This window comes from Diabrotica virgifera, chromosome 4, assembly GCF_917563875.1.
Source record: "Diabrotica virgifera virgifera chromosome 4, PGI_DIABVI_V3a".
In the NCBI taxonomy this organism is placed as follows: domain Eukaryota; kingdom Metazoa; phylum Arthropoda; class Insecta; order Coleoptera; family Chrysomelidae; genus Diabrotica; species Diabrotica virgifera.
Genome location: NC_065446.1, coordinates 75,360,474 through 75,383,874, shown reverse-complemented (window position 1 = coordinate 75,383,874; position 23,401 = coordinate 75,360,474). Strand labels below are relative to the sequence as shown.

The window sequence follows — 23,401 nt, the reverse complement described above, 5'->3', positions numbered from 1 at the left end:
GCCAGCTGACTGTTGCGTCTTTCCACCTTTTGGAGTTGGTTCATCACGTGCAGTCGACCCGGCAGACTCTAGATTAGACTCCGGTGTGAAATTATGGAGCCGTGTGTTATACATTGTAATGTATCGACGCAAAAATTCGGTTTTATTAGGGTTGAATAGCTTCAAATACTTCACAGAGACAACAATTCGTTGTTATTTTTGATCAATTGTCAGCTCTCGCGGCACCCACTTTGCACAGAGCATTCGCATACCCAAATATTCATGCATATTATATCCAACACGTTCCTTTCATGTCTTTACAGTCTCAGATTTCTCGGGCAACTTCAGTTTATGGTCATCTAAAATTATTTTGTGGACTTTTTTGATATTTTCATCGGTAACAGCCTCTTTGGGGCGTCCACTGCATGCATCGTCCTCGGTGCTCATTTCGCCTCGTTTAAACTTAGAAACTTGGCTATTCAAAAAAGGAGACAAAAGAGACTTAAAAACTACAGACTTATCTCACTACTCTCACAAATGTACTCAACTCTTTATTAGAATTATAACCAATAGACTAACAAATAAAATGACCAGTTATCAGCCAGTCGAACAAGCAGGTTTCAGAAAAGGGTTTAGTACCTACCATAGATCATCTCCTCACTATGAAAATATTGATAGAGAAGGCAAACCAATACAACCTAGATTTATGTTTAGCCTTTGTAGACTATGAAAACGCGTTCGATAGTGTCGAGATATGGGCGATAGAAAAAGCTCTAAATAACAGCAGAATAGACTCCAGGTACAGGCAACTCTTACATAACATCTATAAAACAGAAACTATTACAGTGGAATTAGAAAATAAATTAAACAAAACTAATCCCATGGAAATACGTAGAGGCGTAAGACAAGGAGATGTAATATCCCCAAAACTCTTCACCTTAGCTCTGGAAGACGTCTTTAAATAACTGGAATGGGAAGACATGGGTATCAACATAAACGGGAAAAATCTCAATCACCTCAGATATTGCGATGATGTTGTCCTTATTACAACCAACCATGAAGAACTAGCCACAATGTTGACTCAACTAGCACACGCATCGGAGAAGATAGGATTAAAAATGAACATGGGTAAAACCAAAATCATGACAAATACAAACGACAGAATAAATGTAAATATAAATAATTTCAATATTGAGGTTGTTGACGAATATATATACCTGGGTCAAATAATCAAAGCTAATAAAGAGAACCAAACAATTGAAGTACAGAGAAGAATCCGATTGGCGTGGGCAGCATTTGGAAAGTTAAGATGGATACTAAAAAGCGCAAAGATACAACAGTACCTAAAAACCCGTGTATTTGACCAGTGTATCCTTCCTGTTCTGACGTATGACTCAGAAACATGGACATTAACACAGGCCAACATAAACAAAATTGAAATAACTAATAGAAAAGTGGAAAGATCCATGTTGGGAATAAAACTACAAGACAGAAAATCAAACAAATGGATAAGAGAGAAAACAAAAGTAAAAAATGTAACTGAACATATTGTAACAGGGTTAAAATGGAGATTTGCGGGCCACAATGCGAGACAGGAAGATAAAAGATGGAATGCTGAAATACAAAACTAAAGACCGTGGACAGGAAGAAGAGGGAGAGGAAGACCTCAGATGCGATGGAAGGACGATGTTGTAAAAGCTGCAGGAACTAACTGGAAAAACGCAGCCAAGGACAGACGGAAATGGAAAGATTTGGGGAAGGCCTATGTCCAAAGTCGGATAGAAATGTGTATTTTGAATACGATTGAATACGTGTATTTTGCAGTTTTTCGATCTGATGTCCATTTTTCGTTGATGCTGTATATAAAATTTGTAAAAAAACATGCAAAAATAAATACTGAATATTACATACTTGATTCAAATGCATGTGCGCTCAGCGTTTGACATTAAAACCCCCTTTGAAGCTAGTTCAGCTGAAATCCACGGGAGGTCGTCATTGTGACATCGCTTACAGCTCTCAGTAATTTATTTATTTAATACATATATTGAATTATTTTAGGCTTGTTTATTAAACTAAGCAGATAATGATGGTAGGGGAGCCCAAGCGGAGATTTTTGCAGTTACTCGAGCGCGTCAGATTATCACATGGGGAGAAACCTTGTACCCTGTAAATGTACCTATACCCATTGATTATAGACACGGATCCGTGTCTATAATCAATGCTACACCATATTATTTTGGTTCTTAACACCGGGGAATTCATTAAGGGGGGACCGAAAAAAATCTATCCTTAGAAAAACTCGAAATCGTCAGATTAAGATAAGGTAAGTTAAGTACATGCAAAATAGTGTATATTTCAAAAATCTGACGATTTGAGTGGGGCGTAAGAAAATGGGTGTGTCACAAAGTTTTACAAAAAAAGCGAATATTTCGCGAAATAAACGTCAGATTGAAAAACTAAAAAATACGTGTTCAATATTTTTCAAAAATCTATCGAATAATACTGCACACGTCACCCCACGCAGAGGGGTGGGGGGTAAAGTAAAAATTTTAAATACGATATTTCGCGAAATGAACATCAGATCTTAAAGCTGCAAAATACACGTATTTAATATTTTTCAAAAATCTATCGAATGGCACCAAACACGACTCCCCACGGAAGTGGGGTGGGCGGTTACTTTAAAATCTTAAATAGGAGCCCCCAATTTTTATTGCAGATTTGGATTCTTGACGTAAAAATGAGCAACTTTTATTCGCAACATTTTTTCCAATTATGGATAGACGGCGCTATAATCGGAAAAAGCGATTAGTGGAAATTGAAAATTAAATTAAAAAATGGAGAGTCCCACACTTTCTGGAAAACTTATCTTAACTTTTTTTGGTTTTAGCACCCACTCTTCACAATCCAATAGGTCCCCATAACGCTCGAGTAACTGCAAATTTAGCATACTTTCCTTCCCTACTATGAGGATTTATTGATGAAAAACATGGCTAGTTGTTAAAGCCCATAACTTTTTATTTTTCAACAGAAGCAAATGAATAAAAAAAAAAGAATGTTAAGAAAGCCCAAGGCTATAATTGAGTTTTAATTTCAATATTTTATATACGCTAGAATATTCTACAGGGTGTTCCGAACTTTAAGAAAGAAACACAGTATGCTTGTTACACCCGGTATAAAATGACATTTACCTGTCTAGCAACAATATTATTACACCGATATTCTTAAATAATAAGGCTATAACATATAACATCAGAATCACTTAAATCGGACAACAGGTTTAGGAAATTCGAGACATCAAACATGTCCCATTTTTAAGGTGTTCGGCTAATTTTGCCGGTGTGTGTATATCGAAAATCGTTCAAAGTGTAATACTTTAAAAAACCATATCTTGCTTAAAAATAGTCATACAGCCTTCTACAATAGATTATTTTAAATGTAATTGACGTTTCTTCCTATTAAATGTGACATTGTATATACTTAAAGCAGTAAACAAGTAAAGTAACAAGGAAAATGCATTTGTTGCTATTGTTTTGTTTTTCTCTGGCTGATTGTAAGCTTTGTCTATAAAATTATAAAATTTTCAATAACAATAAAGCATATTTCTATTCTATTCTATTCTAACAATAGTAACGATATGTGAAACAAAGTTATCCTTTTATTTTACCCTATTTATAGTAGGTAGTATTGCCGGTTTTTATTCGATACCCTACGCCTTAGAAAGGGCTAAAACTTTATTAAATAATTTATGAAAGTAATGTGTTAGGTATTTAAACGATTTAATAATTAATACCTTTTAATAAGCAACGTCGAAAGCTTAACTACCACCTTGTTTTCATTAGGCACGTTCAATAAATCACGCACATCTTGTACAGTTATTTATGTTATTACAAAATGATTCTGCAACAACGAAATTATAAAGGTAATTAATAGCCGGGCACATAATTAAAACCTTTACCTGGAGACCTCAAGCACACAGATGCATTTGACAATAAATGTGGATAATTAAAATGAAACATAATACAATTTAATCAAAATGAAATTCTTTTGCCGAAACCAATTTATTGTATTCTCTTTTTGTTTCACGTGTTTTTAATTAAAATAATTAAAATTTATATTCCGTTTGTGATCGCTCATGTGAATATATTAAATAACAATGACACAAACGATTTTACCGGTTAGCGTATTAGAGTTTATGCAATGTTTAATATTTTTACGCCATTTTTATAATGTTTTATGTTTTAATGGCAAAACTCGTCCTGATGTGTCTTCACAAGATACAGTTATGTCAATTTCTTTGCAATTTGAACTCTATATGACTTTATCTTACCCAGTTTTAACACCACAAACGATTTTGTCTCACTACCATTTTCTCGAGGCCCTCTGACTGCATAATTTTCCGACAAATATGATTGATTACCTTTATTTCAGTGACTGCTTAATATCACCAAACAGCGCTACTGCCAAAGATACTTATGATCTTCCAAAATGCTCAAACATTATATATCAGCAAGAACCTTCATATAATTAAGAATTTTATATTAATCAGTAACGCGCATACGATTAATGGCCTGATTTTTGTTTTAATAAAAAAATAGTACGCCACCGAAATATTTCAAATTAAAAATCATTTTTAAATCCCTCGTTTAATGTGTGACAAAAAATCGCTCTTAGACCAGGAAGGATCTGTTTTTAGGTGGATGTGAGAGGTGGCATTCGGATTTTTGCGGATAAAGTTAGGTGATAACTTCGTTAATAATAATTTACTTATGCTCCTTCTCAAATATTCCCGGAACATTAATAAAAAAATAAAATATTTAAAAATTTCAAAAAATTTCGTTTTTTTTTTAATATCTTTGCTTATAACTTTAAAACGATTCATTTTGGAACAAAGTCGTATAGGAATAAAACAAAGATAACTAAATTTTCTATCAGATACGATTGGTTAAGAATGTCTTAATTTAACACCCTTGCTGCAAAATAGCAATAAATATAAAATAAGGGGGCAAAACAAGCCTGTCCTTATTCAATGTCTTTCCATCACTTAGGTTACACATGGAACCTTCTTAATTCGCTTAAAAAATTTTTGTAATGTGCTAAAATCGTCCACTAAATTTCATTAAAATTGACTTACTAGATTTTGCATAATAAATTTGCAATCTAAACTTTTTTTTTAAATTCATTTTTTTTTAAATCTTTCACAACAAAAACTAGAACATACAAAGATTTGTCAATTTTTTTACTTATAAAGAAGTACTCCAACTATCTAATGCACTTTACAGAATTGAAATCAGCCTCAGCAATGTTTTAAAGTTATAAAAAATTTTTTGGCTTATAAACAAATTAGCGCTTTGTCCAGGAGGGGGTGATACGGGCTCCTTTATTAAAATGGACTTACCCAAGTCTTTTTATGTATTTTGGACCCGTAGAAGACGAATTTTTTTGGTAACAGTTGATGTGGATGTCGATAAGATTGTTATAACCAGAGAACTTGAGGAATTACATAACATCGATTTTTCGCAAAATAAAACATTTTTTTATTATTTCTTGGGTAATTCTAAGCAAAAAATGATCTCACAAGTTTTTTCGTAGGATGCATAATTTTCGAGATAAACGCGGTGGAACATTCAAAAAATCGAAAAATTGCAATTTTTGAACTAGAATAAGTTTTGACTAAAAAATAAAATAGCAATTTTGCTGACAGCATTTGAAATTTTAAGTCAAATTATACCGATCTTAATTATTTGCATTGCTAAAAATTAATTTTTTTTATTATTAAACAAAGCTATTTGTTTATAAGCCAAAAAATTGTTTATAATTTTAAAACATTGCTGAGGCCCCTTAAGTAGTCCGATTTTAATTCTGTAAAGTGTACTGGATAGGTAAATCACCTCTTAATATGTAAAAAAATTAGCCAACTTCTAAATGGTCTACTTTTTGTTGAACTTTTAATTTTTTTTTTTTTTTTAATTTTAAAAAAGTTGAACTTTTTTAAAAACATTTATATTGCAAATTTATTATGCAAAATCTATTAAGTCGATTTTAATGAAATTTGGTACACCATTTAAGTAAGTTATAAGAATTTTCTAAGCGAATTACTAAGGTTCTAAGTGCCACCAAAGTGGTTAAGAAACATTGAATAACAACAGGCGTATTTTGCCCCCTTATTTTGTATTTATTGCTATATTGCAGAAAAGGTAATACCTTTAGACATAAGACATTTTTGACCAGTTGTATATCGTACAAAATTCAATTATCTTTATTTTATTTCTGTACGACTTTGTTCCAAAACGAACCGTTTTCTGAAGATGTCACCTAACTTTATCTGCAAAAATCCGAATGCCACCTCTCGCATCCAAAAATACACGTTTTTTTACAGATTAGTCCAGGGCCCAGAGCACGCCAAATAGTATTCTATTTTGCTGACGTCACAAGATAGAATTTCATAATGGGAGGATCGACGGTTGCTAGGCAACGTGACGTCACTAAAATAGAATTCTATTTGGCGTGCTCCCGCACCTGGTCTATCTTACTTCTTAAAATAAAACATCTTACCGCCTAATTTTCATTTTACAAATTAAAAAAATTAATCATTTCAACGCCTACTTTTCATTTTACTCACGCGTTAAAATGTTAAGAAATTTTTTGCATAAGAAAGAATTTTTTGCATAAGAAATTTTTGTGTCACTAATTCAAAGTATAAGAGAAAATAACTTTATTATACAACTGTTAATATTATGTTAAACAAGCTGAAAATTCGAGAATTATCATAACGAAAACTTTGTTTATTTACGTATTTTAATTCATAATTGGAAAATTTCTATTATAAAAAATTTGATATATATGATGGTTGCATCATAAATCTTAGACCATGAAGAGCTTTTTATGAGAAATAACTTTTCTTCGTCAAATTAAAAATAAAAGAGTTATAAATGAAAATGTTGTTGGTATCCATAATTTGAGAAAAATCTTCAAATATTTTTTCCATTAGAAGGATGTAATTGCACAAATCAGACCATAATTTTTTATTCCAAACAACATTTCATATAGTCGGTTCGCTAAACTTAGACACAACTGGCTAGTGATTTTAGTCAGTAATTTTACCAATTTGTCAAAAAGAATAATTACTAAATAATGATGAAAGAGTTGCCAATGCGAGTCCATTATACCACTGGATAAGGAAATGAGTCAATACTCGCAATCTTATAGTTTGCATGTTATTTATTATTTGTTACAATCATGGGGCAACCCGTTTCGAAGCTTACATTTTCTGCTTCATCTTCAGGCCCAGTACATATATTCTTCACAACAGGTTGCCCCATGATTTTAACAATTAATAAATAACATACAAACTATAAGATTGCGAGTATTGACTCATTTCCTTATCCAGTGGAATTACTAAATAGTTAATAATTACTAAATAATTAGTAATCTTGCCAATTTTGGCAAAATTGGCAAAAAACAAAAAAATTACCTACCAAAATCACTAGCCAGTCGTGTTTAGCGAACCGACTATAATAACAATTTTCATTTCATAACAAATGGAACAGTCTATTTATCATTATGTACTCCCATTAAAGGAGAGGCCGTATACTGGTATCTTCTTCTTCTTGTGCCACTCCTATCCGAGATTGGAAATCATCAAGGCTACCCTGACCTTGTTTACAGCTAACCTAAAAAGTTTATTAGTGGTGCAGCCAAACCACTCTCTCAAATTCCGCAACCATGACATTCTTCTACGGCCTGGATTCCGTTTTCCTTCTATTTTTCCTTGAATTATATTTTGAAGTAATGCGTATTTATGATCTCTCATCAGGTGACCCAAATGCTCGAGTTTTCTTCGTTTTATCGTTAACAAAATTTCTGGGTTTTTTTATCCTTCATATTACTTCAAGGTTTGTGATTCTTTCAACCCAACTAATCTTTAGCATTCGACGGTAGCACCACATCTCGAAACTTTCAATATTTTTTATGTTGTTCTGTTTGAGAGTCCAGGCCTCCACACCGTATAGTAGCGTGTTAAATACGTAGCCTCTTGGCATTCTTAATCGTAGAGGGATGCTTATATCTCTGTTGCAGAAGAATTCTCTCATCTTTATGAAGGTGGCCCTGGCAATTTTGATACGTCTTTTTATTTCATTGTTTTGGTCTCCAGTTTCGTTTATTAAAGTTCCCAAGTATTTGTAACTTGGTACTTTTTCAACTTGAATATATACTCGTGTAAACCTTTTTAAAATTGTTAATAAAATATTGCTTTCAAAATATACTCAAATTGTATTTTTGAACATCGTATTTATTTTATATAATAATTAAATTTACTATCAAATATCATTGATATTTTATTAACACTTTATTTAAAATTTAGTTTGACATTCACGAAGTGTCAAACTCAAATAATGTAAATAACCTATGCTTTGCTTAACAGATTCAGATCAAAAACTAGCCTACTTTCTAGTAACGATTTCAGCTAACGTTTAGTGTGTCGGCAGAAAATAAAAGGATTGTGACGTCACATTTTATATTTTGAGGTCGATTATCTCGAAGACGGTTAGAGATATCGAAATGCCCTTTTCAGATTTGGATTCAGAAGACAAATCTACATAAGAATCCATCGATAAATCTGCTCTAAGTGTTGCAGGAATGGCAACGCAATAACACAAAAACATTGCGAATTTATAAACGAAAACTTTTCGTTGAAAATACGCAATAACCCCTTTAAACCCAACAAATTGTATTTGCATATCTCAACTGAGTTCAGAGCAACAACTAAATCGCCAGTTGGTAAGAAAAATTTCGACACCCCGTAACTCAGAAACAAAGCATTTGCGGACATATATTTATATAGCAAACTTTTATTATTTTTCATGAAGAAATGCCCACTAAAATGTGTCACACTCGTTTACTAACACCCTGTATAAAGCACAACTATTCCAATTGCTTAAATTACATAGGTACGTACATAGCAGGTGTAACTGACACTAATCTCTCTTGTAGCTTACACTTGCCATTTAATCTTGAAATATAATATAATGAGAATTCCTGATTCATCCACATAGTTAATATGCCGCTGGAACATTCTATGGCGATGTTTAGGCCAATGTGTTTAGACGTAAATTTCGTAATTTTACATATTTTAAGAAATAGTTCTATATACATAGATTATTTAATGTAGAAACTGCTACTGTAGCTACTGTAGCTACTGTAAGAAGGGAATTCCATTCTTTGGCTCCAATTAAGACATACCTATTATATGAATATAAGCCTATTGTAACAATTCCTTCATATTATAGTTCAGTGATTCACGAAGATTTAGTAGTACAGGGTAAGCTAGAATACTGTAACCACTCTTGTAAAATTTATACAGATGCGATGATTCAAAACCGTCTGCTGGTTTCGGCTGACAAAGACATAGATACTGTTCAGGATTATTTTCAGCAGATTTCTCAATATTCAAAGCTGAATTGGCAGACACTGTCAATGATTTTGTCCATGTTTGCTTTTGTAAACATCCACGTTTGGGAACCATAAATGAGAACAGGGAGTACGCATTTACTGTACCTACACTTTGGTCATAAGATGTTGTGGTTATCTTTTGTTTTGAAGGATGTAGCTTAGTTTGCCAAATGTCGCCCATGCCATTCTAACCCGTCTTTTGATCTGTGCTGTTTGGTTTTCCTCATGGCCAGAACCCTGAGGAAATTTTCTCGTGATTTTTGCGAAATCACGATCATAAAGCAGAAGATATATTTAATTCTCTAATTCTTCTCTTCCAAGAAGATGATATCGATTTGAAAAACTGCATGGGAGAGTCCTACGACAACGCGTCAGTTATGAGTGGAAAATATTATAGTATTCAGGCTGAAATTAGATAACATAATATCTTGGCGTTGTGGATTCCGTGTGCCGCCCACTCTCTAAATTTAGTTGCAAAAGCTACAACAGTGTTGTCCTGCTGCCAGAGCATTCTTTGATTTCTTAGAAGCACTATATTATGAACTATATGTATTGTTCACTTCCTCTACATATAGATACAACTTTTTAATCGAATATTTAAAAGCTGCGTCTTTAAACGAGAGCAACGCCGACCGTGGCAGAAATAGTATTGTTCCTAAAGGAGTAAATACTACTAGATGGTCATCTAGCATAGGCGTAACCAGGATGATCCTAAGGGGGGGGTTACAACTACTGGAAAGGGGGGGTTACAACTACTGGAAGGTCTCTGAGGGGTATGGTGTTAAGCGTATAGAGCTCAAAGTACATCCCAATGGGGGGGGGTTATAACCCCCAAAACCCCCCCCTGGTTACGCCTATGTCATCTAGAAGTGATGCCGCAGAAGCACGAGTTATACATTATAATCAGATTAAAGGAGCATAATCCAAGATTTCATAAGACGATGAGGAACAGTTTAAAACTCGTAACAATCCGAATGGTTTGTATAATCGAATGTGTTTACAGGAAACAGGAATATTTGCAATATTTTGGAATGAAATCTTAGAGAGAATAAACCGCACAATAGGTACGTATTCTCCAATATCCATATACTGACCTTAATTCAGGAGTGGCGGCACTTAGATCACTTAACGAATTTATGTTCTTTTAAGGAAGATTCGACTAACTCCACTGGATTTTGGAACATCTCTAGAGACTGAAATAACAAAATCAGAGAAATTTAGGACTCAAAATTTTATCGCTATTATAGATCACTTAATTTCGTCTTTAAGTCAGAGGTTTTCTGAATATGAATCCATTCATTCCAATTTTGGATTTTTACATCATTTGGAAAATTTAATTCCCAATGAAATTGAAGCTCACTCACTGAAGCTTACCGACTCATACAACAATGATTTAGTTGAACACCTAGGTGTCGAACTGGTATAATTTGTAGAATTTTTCAATTTATTTAAAGAGGAGGTTGGCTCATGAAAAATAGGTAAGTAAAGAGCTTCAAATGTACCGACTGATAAAAGAAAATAATGTGAATAATGCGTTTCCAAACGTTGAGGTGACACTTCGTTTATATTTAGTTCTGATGCTAATTAGTACTAACTGCAGCGGAGATAGATCATTCTCAAAACTAAAGTTAATTAAAAATCGACATCGGTCTATGATGAGCTAAGAGCGTTTATATCATTTCTCTACAATAATGAGCATTGAACATGATGTTTTAAAATATCTAGACATGTCCGACATAATCAAGGAATTTTCAATTAAAAAATCACGAAAAGTACCGTGACTTTAACCATGCATCTTAACTATGTTTATTTTTAATATTTTACTGTAACAAGATAAAGCCCTTGTATTTTTTATTATTTAAAAATACACTCAGATGCAAAAAAAAACGCAACGGAGAAAATTTTGGTCAAATTCAAAGTATTTCAGATTTTTTTTATTTTTAGCCATATTTTGATCATTTTTCTAGCCTATTGTGTAAAATTATAAATTTTAATTTGGTGTAGTGAGTTTTTTAATAAAATTTTGTATTTTACTTATTATACGGGGTTAATCGAAAGGTGGTTTTTTATCCTAACTTTGAAACATCCTGTGGAATAATTCCTTTAGCGGATTTTCGTAAAACCTTATTTTTCGGTTGCAACCATGTCTTCTAAATATCATGTTTTTTGTTTCATGTGAAAATATGGATTGGCTCATTTTTAGGAGCGAAATGACTTTGCCACCTATTAGTACCATTATCTTTTGTATTAATTTGTAATACGACGATGGCGGCTTTGGTGACTGATATCGAAGGAATGTCATATCGACATCCCAGAAGCACTGTATTTAAATAATTATTAAAAGCCACCAAATGATCTTGGTTTTAATGAAAAATGATAACAATAACAAAACATCAAAACCTACTTAAATGTAACTTAACCTAAGTACGCAAATAACAAAAAAAAACCACTAAAAAATAACTTGGTACTTTGTATTGCCTCCCCTGGCCTCTATAACTGCCTGTACACGTCGCCGTCGGCTCGTGCTGTCTATGAGGTTGCGAATATTATCTTGGTGGATGTTTTGTCATTTCTCTTCTAGAGCCAAGCGAAGTTCGCTAATTGAGGCTGGTGCAACTTCGCGACCTCAAATATTTCTACCAAGCATGTCACAAACGTGCTCTATTGGGTTCAGATCTGGCGAACACGCTGGCCAGTTCATTTTATTAATACCAACTTCCTCTAAATATTGCGTGACACACACTGCAGAGTGGGGTCGCGCATTATCTGGCATTAATAGAACATTATCGCCGATATATTGAGACAAGGGTACTACGTGATTCGCTAAAATTTCCTCAATATACCGGTGTGTAGCCTTACGCATGTTTGTTTCAGTTCGTATAAAATGTTTCACTACCCTTTGGATGGTAGAGCGATGAGTGTGTAGTACTCTAGCCAAATATTTATAATTTCTCCCATCTTCAACCAGAGCAACGGCTTTCGCACAACCTTCTATACTAAGAACCATGATATGGTTCTTAGTGTCGAAGAACGATAAGAACCTAAGAACCATAACAAAATGTAAGTGTCAATATAACCTAATGATAACAGTCACCAAAGCCACCTCGTCGTATTACAAAATAACTCCAACATAATCATAATTAAACAGCATGAAGAGAAGTATCCATACTTACTCAAATGTGGTCTCGAGGTAAACCAATTACAAAAAACTCGAAGATGTACATCCTTAACCTTGTGGTACATCTTCGAGTTTTTTGTAATTGGTTTATAATTAAAAAGTCCTAAATTGTGGGTGACAAATTCATTTGCCTCTAAAAAATGAACCAAGGCATATTTTTACATGAAACAAAAGAAAACAATGCTTTGGAGACATGGTTGCAACCGAAAAATAAGGTTTTACAAAAATTCGCAAACGGAATTATTCCACAGGATGTTGCAAAGTTAGGATAAAAAACCACCTTTCGATTAACCCCGTATAATAAGTCAAATACAAAATTTTATTAACTATACCAAATTAAAATCTATAAATTTTTACACAGCGTGATAAAAAAATCATCAAAATAGGGATAAAAATAAAAAAAACTGAAATATTTTGAATTTGACCAAAATTTTCTCCGTTGCGTTTTTTTTGCATCTGAGTGTATATTGATCAACATTTTTTAATATTGTTCTTAAGCTATTAATTTGTTTGTGGCTAATTTGTGGTAATTTACTATTCTAATTAAGAAATAAGCCACAATTTAACTTGAAAAATGAATTTACTAACGTTTCGGCTTCCACTTCAGACGTCATTATCAAAATACAAAATATTAATTTTATACAGCGTGTCTACTTAAGTTGGAAACATATGGGAAACTTTTTTATTATTAATTTTACGAAAAAAAGTTATTTTTCATAAAAAGTTCTGCATGCTCTAAAACCTAAGATTCAATAATTAGATATCAAATTTTATCAATATTATACGAGGTATGTCAAAAAATATGAATTTCGTTCAAGGGTAAAATACCTTTATTTCTCTGAATATCGAAAATTCTTATTATGAAAAGTTGTTTGGAATAAAAACTAAGAAAAAAATATGCAATTATATGCTTCTAATTGAAAAAAAAAATATTTTCCAAACTTTTCTCAAAATGGATACTTCGTTTTTATTTTTTACACATAAGATAACTCTTTTATTATTACTTTTACGAAAAAAAGGTATACTTTATAAAAATCTCTGTATGTCCTAAGCCCTAAGATACAACCATCAGATATCACATTTTATTTATTTTATACGAGGTAGGTATGTCAAAAAATATGAATTTCCAGGAGTAAAGTACCTTTATTTTTCACAATATTAAAAATTGTTATTACAAAAACTTGTTTAGAATTAAAAACAATGTTTCAATATGCAATTACATCCTTCTAATTGAAATATTGTGAAATATAAAGGTACATACTACCCTCACGAGCGAAATTCATATTTTTTGACACATCTCGTATTCGTATAAAATTAAAACAAGTTGATATTATATCATGGTTGTATCTTAGTTTTTAGACCATGCAGAGTTTTTTATGAAGAATAACTTTTTTTCGTAAAATGAATATTAAAAGAGTTATCATATTTGTAATAAATAAAAACGATGTTGGGTATTTATAAATTTGAGAAAAATTTGTAAAATAGTTTTTTTTTTCAATTAGAAGCATGTATTCGCATATTTGATCTTAGTTTTTAATTCCAAACAACTTTCCATAATAAGAATTTTCGATATTCAGAGAAATAAAGGTACTTTACTCTTGAACGAAATTCATATTTTTTGACATACCTCGTATAATATTGATAAAATTTGACATCTAATGATTGAATCTTAGGTTTTAGATCATGCAGAATTTTTTATGAAGAATAACTTTTTTTCGTAAAATTAATAATAAAAAAGTTTCCCATATGTCTCCAACTTAAGTAGACACGCTGTATAAATAAGCACCATAATATTTTGTATTTTGATGCTGACGTCCGAAGTGGAAGTCGAAATGGCAATAAAATAATTTTATCGTGGCTGAATGGATCAAGAAATCCAAAGCCAATAAGAAAAGACAAAAAATAATTTTTCATGTTAAATTGTGGCTTATTTCCCAGTTAGAATAATATTTTTTATTAATTTCTAAAAGGGGAAGCCCTGTAGTTGACTATGTAGGTACCAAAGTTATAACAACAATTTTTTTAATGGCAGGATGTAGAGCCCCACACCAATTCTGCCCAGGGGGGCCCACTGACTAATTTGACCCAGATATAAACAGGGTTTCCCAAAAGCAGCGGGGCGTCGAATATTTCACCAAATGAAATCCGATACTGAAAAACTGAAAAATACGTGTTCAATATTTTTCAAAAATCTATCGAATGATATCAAACACGGCCCCCACTCTACCTCCTGACAGCAGGGGGGTAACGATAGATGTCCCGGCATCGTTCTCATAGTGGATTTCAATCTACTTTTAATTAATTTCGTTTTGTTTTGATTCGGAGGCGGGCAAGCATCTATACTGGCGAAGATTATACCAGAACCAGCGCTGTCTGCAGATTATACCTTGCCTCTGAATCGAAATAAAACATAATCAATTGCCTTTAATTCAAATGTTACTTACTTTTTTATGAGGTATTCAAATCTGCAATAAAAAAATGGGGGTTCCTATTTAAGATTATAAATTCACTCCCATCACACATCCATGGGATGGAGTGGTCGTGTTTAGTGTTATTTGATAAGTTTTTGAAAAATATTAAACAGGTCTTTTGTGGTTTTTCATGTGCAAGTGCATTTCTCGAGATATCAGACCGTTTCTATAATTTATCTAGGGTATCAGGATAAATAGTTTTTCCGATTATAATAATGTCTCGAATAAAAGTTACTTATTTTTGCGTAAGCAATCCAAATCTGCAATAAAAAATGTGGATTAAAATTTTAAAATCTATTTAAGATTTTAAATTTACCCCCCACCTCTCACATTCATGGGATGGAGTGGTCGTGTTTAGTGTTATTCGATAAGTTTTTGAAAAATATTAAACACGTCTTTTGTGGTTTTTCACATGCAAGTGCATTTCTCGAGATATCAGACCGTTTCTATAATTTATCTAGGGTATCAGGATAAATAGTTTTTCCGATTATAATCATGTCTTGAATAAAAGTTACTTATTTTTGCGTAAGCAAAAGCAATCCGGATCTGCAATAAAAAAATGTGGATTAAAATAAATTTAAAATCTATTTAAGATTTTAAATTTACCTCCTCCCCTCAAATCCATGGGATGGAGTGGTCGTGTTTAGTGTTATTCGATAAGTTTGAAAAATATTAAAAACTTGTTTTGTGGTTTTTCATGTGCAAGTGCATTTCTCGAGATATCAGACCGTTTCTATAATTTATCTAGGGTATCAGGATAAATAGTTTTTCCGATTATAATAATGTCTTGAATAAAAGTTACTTATTTTTGCGTAAGCAAAAGCAATCCGGATCTGCAATAAAAAAATGTGGATTAAAATAAATTTAAAATCTATTTAAGATTTTAAATTTACCTCCTCCCCTCACATCCATGGGATGGAGTGGTCGTGTTTAGTGTTATTCGATAAGTTTGAAAAATATTAAAAACTTGTTTTGTGGTTTTTCATGTGCAAGTGCATTTCTCGAGATATCAGACCGTTTCTATAATTTATCTAGGGTATCAGGATAAAAAGTTTTTCCGATTATAATAATATCTCGAATAAAAGTTACTTATTTTTGCGTAAGCAATCCGAATCTGCAATAAAAAAATGTGGATTAAAATAAATTTAAAATCTATTTAAGATTTTAAATTTGCCCCCCCCCTCACATTCATGGGATGGAGTGGTCGTGTTTAGTGTTATTCGATAATTGTGAAAAATATTAAAAACTTGTTTTGTGGTTTTTCATGTGCAAGTGCATTTCTCGAGATATCAGACCGTTTCTATAATTTATCTAGGGTATCAGGATAAGTAGTTTTTCCGATTATAATAATGTCTCGAATAAAAGTTACTTATTTTTGCGTAAGCAAAAGCAATCCGAATCTACAATAAAAAAATGTGGATTAAAATAAATTTAAAATCTATTTAAGATTTTAAATTTACCCCCCACCCCCCTCACATTCATGGGATGGAGTGGTCGTGTTTAGTGTTATTCGATAAGTTGTTGAAAAATATTAAACACGTGCTTTGTGGTTCTTCATGTGCAAGTGCATTTCTCGAGATATCAGACCGTTTCTATAATTTATCTAGGGTATCAGGATAAATAGTTTTTCCGATTATAATAATGTCTCAAATAAAAGTTACTTATTTTTGCGTAAGCAATCCGAATCTGCAATAAAAAAATGTATATTAAAATAAATTTAAAATCTATTTAAGATCTATTCAAGGCGGTGTTTATTACGTTATCTATCAAATATCTTACCAGAGGCGTGCGGTCCATGGAAGCGGGGGAAGCACCGCTTCCCTATTTATACGTCGATATCAGAAAATATATTATTAATTAATATTTAATATTCAAAAATTTTCCCCTAATCCAAGTAATCTACATATTACCTAGGCAATAGGCATTGAAAAATATTAAAAATTAATCGCGTACGAACGAACTCAATATGCACACAATTCAACTATTCGGTCCACTCCTGACAGAAGCGCATCTCAAAATCGACGCTTGTCATGCAGTTGTCCCGTTTAAAAATTGGTCAGGGTTCAATGACCTCACCCACTAGTCGCGCGAATTTTGGTACCCTGTGGAAGCGATCGTCCTATCGCCTTCCCGAAAGTGAGATGCTCCGACTGTTACTGCTGCTAAGGGGTGCTTATGTATTACATACATTCGCTTAAAGAATATTTCGATTTAAATTTTTTGCAGAGATTTTTCCTTTTACTGATCTTTTATTTGACATTTTACAGAAATCAAATGGTATTGCATTTTGTATAAGACAAATTGATGACTTTATTAATACGATAATTAAAAAAACGAGAGCAGTTTAAAAATATTTGGGATAAAACTGAACATATGGGGTTTGAACATGAAAGAAAAATAATGAAGATTGATAATTTCGGAGACAGAGAGACAGAGAAAACAGAGGAAACAAAGAGACCTTTTGATAATATTCTACAACAAATGAATTCTAGCTTTCAAAATTTTAACGATTTAAAATTTGTAGAATTATATATAATCTTAATATTTCTAATTATAATTCATCAAAATTTCCCACAGAGGAATTTATGTCACTACGATTAAATAATGAAAATTTTTTGATATCCCAGCTTTGCATTCTCAGTTAAGTGTCATTTATGAAACAACTGACATTAATGATAAAGAAATACCCAAAAATCTGCGATTTCTTTATAACTACTGGCTTAAACAAAACAAGTCACTGTGTGAAGTGGTCAAGTTGTGTGAATTAGTACTACTAACTATCCCAGCCACAAGTGCATCAGTTGAACGAAGTTTTGCAGTATTAAGATGCATTAAAAGTTTCAAATTAAGAGTTTAAAAGAAATTCAACAAGCGAAGACAGACTTTAAAAGTTAGCCCTATTATCCATTGAAAAAGACTGCATTCAACAATTATCAGAAGTTGATAGGAGAATAGACCTCGAGTATAAATAAGTGTCATTTTAGTGAAAGTTTTGTGTTGTGGAGAATGCCTCGGAGTATAATTTTTTTTTTAAATAGGATTCTTCGTTTGGGTTTCGGTCCCTCAGGGAGACACCCAGCATCTGGCGCTCCATAGCTCTCTGAGTTATGCGAATCTTGTTCACTACCTTTTCTGTGAGTGTTAATGTTTCCGCTTCATAAGTGAGGTAATACACACTGGTCAAAGATTTTCCTTTTCAGGCATATGGGTAAGTCTGATTTAAATACATAGCTCAGTTAACCAAACGCTGCCCAGGCTAATCCTATGCGACGTGGGAGCTCGCACGTCTGGTTATCTCTTCCTAACCGGATTTTATGTCCCAAGTACTTATAAGATGCAATCTGCTCAATATCCACTCCATCAACAACAATATTACGATAAACAAGGGTTCAAGGCAGGTTTTGTTTATATTCGATTCAGAGTTGTACTACCATCTCCATATAGCAACTATTTCAGCATCCTTATGCATCATCAGTGAAGTTTATGCAGTCACAACTCTGAAGGGAATATAAACATTCTGCCTCTTTTAAGGCAAACCATATTACAATAACCACTAACAATATTACGATTTAGCACCAGATTAGTCATTATTTGTGTCTTGTTAATGTTAATCTTTAGCATACTGAATACCAGGCATAATTTATTAATTCTACCTGGGCCGAAAACTTAACCACCCGATTGAAATACAAATGACTTTGTAATAAGCTTAAGAGACAACATCAGCGCACGGAAAACGCGTTCCAAGGTTGCAACTTAAATTTTGAACATTTTGTCGAGATATTTGGCACACATATTCGTAATACATATAATAAAGAATTGCGGTACAGAGCCCAATTTGAGAAATATGTTAGTATGTAGAAATTACTCTATGATTAAATAAAATATTACAAAAACGACTCTCTGCCGCCATTAATAAGAACAAAAGGATACACTTTCTTCAAATAAACTTTTTATTACATACCTAGATTTTGTGTCATATTGGAATTACAAAAAATCGAATATCTATAACAAGAAATAGAACTTGACTGACTTGGCAATATTTAGCGCGCCGATGAGTATAATTATTATTGTTATCACAATACTGTGCAGTTTCGTTTGCTTTGTTTTTGATAGTATAGTGTCATTTTTACTGTCGTGCTACCGAGGCACTGTTGCCGCACTGTTGAAAGTTGGCAGAACTTTCGAGAAAAAAATATTGATGATGTGCTGATGTAGCCTCCTAAGATTAGGGTTTTCTAAAATATTTTGAAAGGTACTATACTTGTATTCAAAGTTTCATGAATAACGTTTCCAAAAAGGAGTTCTTGGTTTCAAAATATTTACTCCATACTTTTTCCCAGCCCTGTATATCGTGGGCGTACTGGGAAAATCCACTAACTCAATTTTTTCAATTTTGACATTTTAATACCATTAAATCCACAAACATCAATACGTTAACAGGAAAAACCGTATATCTCCAAATTCGTCATCGACCGTGCTTAAATCTATATGGTTATGTTATACTTTTTTAATTCAATGACAAAGAAAATCAACCAAATACATCTTTTTCTAAGTTTTCATGAATAAAATAATGTTTTTCCAAATATTTTTATGTACATGTATGTGTACACTAACTGTGGTTAACCTTCATCAAAATCCTATCCAGGTACCAAAACTTGAATAGCCAGTGTATAAATCGAAGCGAAGATCGGTGGGATATGCGCATTTTATCCATGAAATTCGATATTTTTAAAACAGTCCAGAAGCCGCTACAGATAAAATGTTTTAACAACCTATTAATCATTCAGAATTAGTCGACGGATATTAGTACAGTTAAAATAGTTAAGAGCATAACTGGACGATAATTATTTAATGAGTGAAATTTAAAGTTTTTTTTACTTCAGTGACAAAAAAAAGGAAGCTTATTAATAGTACCCAATTAAAAATTATTTTGCACATCATATAAACCTTATTTGGTTGAAAAATCTCATTTTTGTTGGCAAAAAAATATATTAATTTGTCTGGACTAAATTACAGTTATGTTTATCTTAAAAGGGATATGTTACTATCAACATTCACATAGTGTTGCCAAACTGAATTTTGTTATTTAGAGTGTAAATTTTCCCAGCGATCTCTGAGGGTACAATACCCGATTTTTTAGGAGGTGGTGATCCATAAGGTATATGTTTAATTGCGTTTTTCTCAAAACTTTGCTTTTGTGAGTTAGTGGATTTTCCCAGTACGCCCACGATATGTAAACCTCTGAAAATTAGCAATCGCTCATTATAAATTATTTTCTAAGTATTAGGCTATTGATTATGTTCAAAATAAGAGAGCTAAAGGGAAATACAACGTTAATGGGAATTTATTGTTTCATATGGTCAATGGACCTCTATATTTGAAAAATGGGTGCACCCATTTAAATGGGTGCGTTTTTGAGAAATGGGCGAATTAGTCCCTAGGCTCAGGGTGATTTAGGGTGAGTTCTATGCACTTTTGGCAAAATCACGACTACAGGAAAATTGTTCCTTGTTAAATTTGCTATCAAAATATCACAATTTGAAGTCAAAGATATTTTTTTACAAAAATATGTTCAAAAGAAAAGCAAGAAAAAAACACCAAAGAAAGCAATTTTGTTTTTTTTTATAACTTTTTTCTTCAGGGATATAGGTATAGGTATTGCTGCAGCGAAAAATAACTTCAGTCCGTTCTCTTTAAAAGGACGTTTAGTAAATGTCACTAGGATTTATATTTTCCGAAATAAGATTTTTCAAATTTCGTCGCTCACAGCATTTTTGGGCCATTTTCTCCATTATTTTGCAAACATTGTTCTGTAACTTTTTTCTACGCATTTCTAGGTGTACATAATGGTACATTTAGTAGAAATAGAAGTCAATTACCTTTAAAATGGTATATTGTATATGGTTATGTGACTTTTTTAAAGCAAGTTATGCTTTTTCAAGGTTTTATGGTTTTAATGATTTTTGATATTTTTTATGATTATTGTTTAAAATTCTTAGTATGACTTTTTTTGCACATTTAGGTATATACATTGTGCAATAAAAGAAGCTTATATTCTTTACTTTAAAATGGTGTATTGCAAAAATTCTAGGACTAGCTTTAAACAAGATATCCGTAGTATATCCAAGAGTATCCGTAATTAGAGAATAAATTTTAAATTTTGTTATTTTTTTAATTAGAAGAATATAATTGCACATTATAACATCATTTTTAATTCCAAATTACTTTTCTTACTAACACTTTTCGATATTGTGAAATATAAAAGTACTTTACTCTTGAGTGAAATTCATATTTTTAACATACCTCGTACACTATTGATAACATTTTATATCTTATGGCTGGATCTCAGGTTTTAGCTTATGCAGAGCATTTTATAAGGAATAATTTTTTTTCATAAAGTTAATATTAAAAAAGTTTTCCAATATGATTCCAACTTAGTGGGACCTGTGGCATGTGTATATGTCACATTTTGAGAAAGCATATCTTGTTTAAAAATAATCTTAGAATTTTTTACAGTACACCATAAATAAATAATGAAAATAGGCTTTATTTTTTATTGCACAATGTATATACCTAAATATACAATAAAAAAAGTTATAATGAGAAATTTAAAAATAATCGACAAATATATCAAAAATCGTTAAAAGTATAAAATTTTAAAAATCATATCATGTTTAATAATAGTCACACAGCCTTCTACAATAGACCATTTTAATGGTAATTGACTTTGCTTCCTAATAAATGTACCATTGCATATATGTAGGTACCTAAAGCTGCGTAGAAAAAAGTTGCAAAACAATGTTTGCGAAGTAACAAGGAAAATGGGCCAAAATCGCTGTGAGTAACGAACTTTGAAAAATCATATTTTGGAAACTATAAACTATAGAGAATTCTAAAAAACGCCATTTTAAAGAGGAAGAATTGAAGTTTTTTATTGTGAAGCAGTGCCTATACCTATATCCCAATGGGAAAAAGTTATGGGACAAAATAAAATTGCTATCTTTCGTGTTGTTTTCTTGCATTTATATTGAATACCTTTTTGCAAAAATAAATATTTTTGACTTTAGAATGTGATATTTCGATAGTAAATTTAACCTGGAACAATTTTCCTGTAGACGTGTTTGTGCCAAAAGTGCATAGAACTTACCCTAATTCGCCCTGTGCCTAGGGACTAATTAACCCCTTTTTCAAAAACGCACCCCTTTAAATGGTAGCACTCCGCGGTTTTTTCATATTTAGAGGTTCATTGACTATATTAAACAATAAAACCCCGTTAACGTTGTAGTTCCTTTCTAAAATACATAATCAATAGCCTATATTTCTGTCAGTTACGATTTGTATTACGCATCTACAAAATCTTTTATTTCCGAAAAATATTCATTACATAAAAGCATTGTCGAGTTTGAAATATTTACCGCAATAACAATCTTTTTGATGTTCCAGAAGCTAAAGCCCGGATCCTCGGACCAAGTGATTTGCACGTGAAGGCCGGAAGTTCCATTACACTCACGTGTCTCATCAGTCAAGGCCCACACGATTTAGGAACGGTGTTTTGGTACAAAGGAGAAAATATCCTAGAAACGGCGTCGGTCCGGACTCACATTAGTGATATAGTCGATTACACGAGTAGGGTTACAATTGAGGTAAGTTCACACATTAATTTATTATACTGAAGTAGTATAGTAGAAACGTACTTCGGTCAGAATGCGCAAAATAGTGGCGATATCAATCTTCTTCTTTAAGTGCCATGTTCGCGGCGGAGGTCGGCAATCATCATAGCTGTTCGGATTTTAGAGACGGCTGCTCTGAAAAGTTCATTTGATGTACATCCGTATCATTCTCTCAGGTTGCGCAGACACGACATTTTACGTCTTCCTATGCTTCTTTTTCCTTGAATCTTTCCCTGCATAATCAATTGGAGCAAGTTGTACCTCTCTCCACGTGTAATATGTCAGAGATATTTCAATTTTCTTGTTTCGATGGTATTTATGATACCCATTTCTTTATTTATCTTTCTTTGTTTGTGACGTGGTCTGCCTACGATATTTTCAGAATTCTTCTGTACACCCAGAAATCGATGATTCTAGTTTTTTTCATCGACGCAGCATTCAAGGTCCAAGTTTCCATTCCATAAAATTAAGTCGATAAAACGTAGCATCTAGCCAACTTCAAATCTCTTGTGCAGAGCACTTTTCTCATTTTGTTAAAATTTGCTCTAGCCTTTTCTATTCTTATTTTGATTTCCTCTAATAGACTACAGGCCCGTGTCAAAAATGGATGGGTCATATGAACCACAAGGTGACGTATATAGGACGATATAAGA

The 23,401-nt window shown here is 32.4% G+C and overlaps 1 protein-coding gene across 1 annotated transcript in view; it reads left to right on the top strand.

Annotated features, from left to right (window-relative positions):
• Positions 1-23,401, top strand: part of LOC114338195 (uncharacterized) — a 200,595-nt gene that overhangs the window by 25,409 nt on the left and 151,785 nt on the right. The window contains exon 2 of the mRNA XM_050649183.1: positions 22,522-22,721. Coding sequence (XP_050505140.1) covers positions 22,522-22,721 — 200 coding nt within the window. The remainder of the gene's footprint in view (positions 1-22,521; positions 22,722-23,401) is intronic.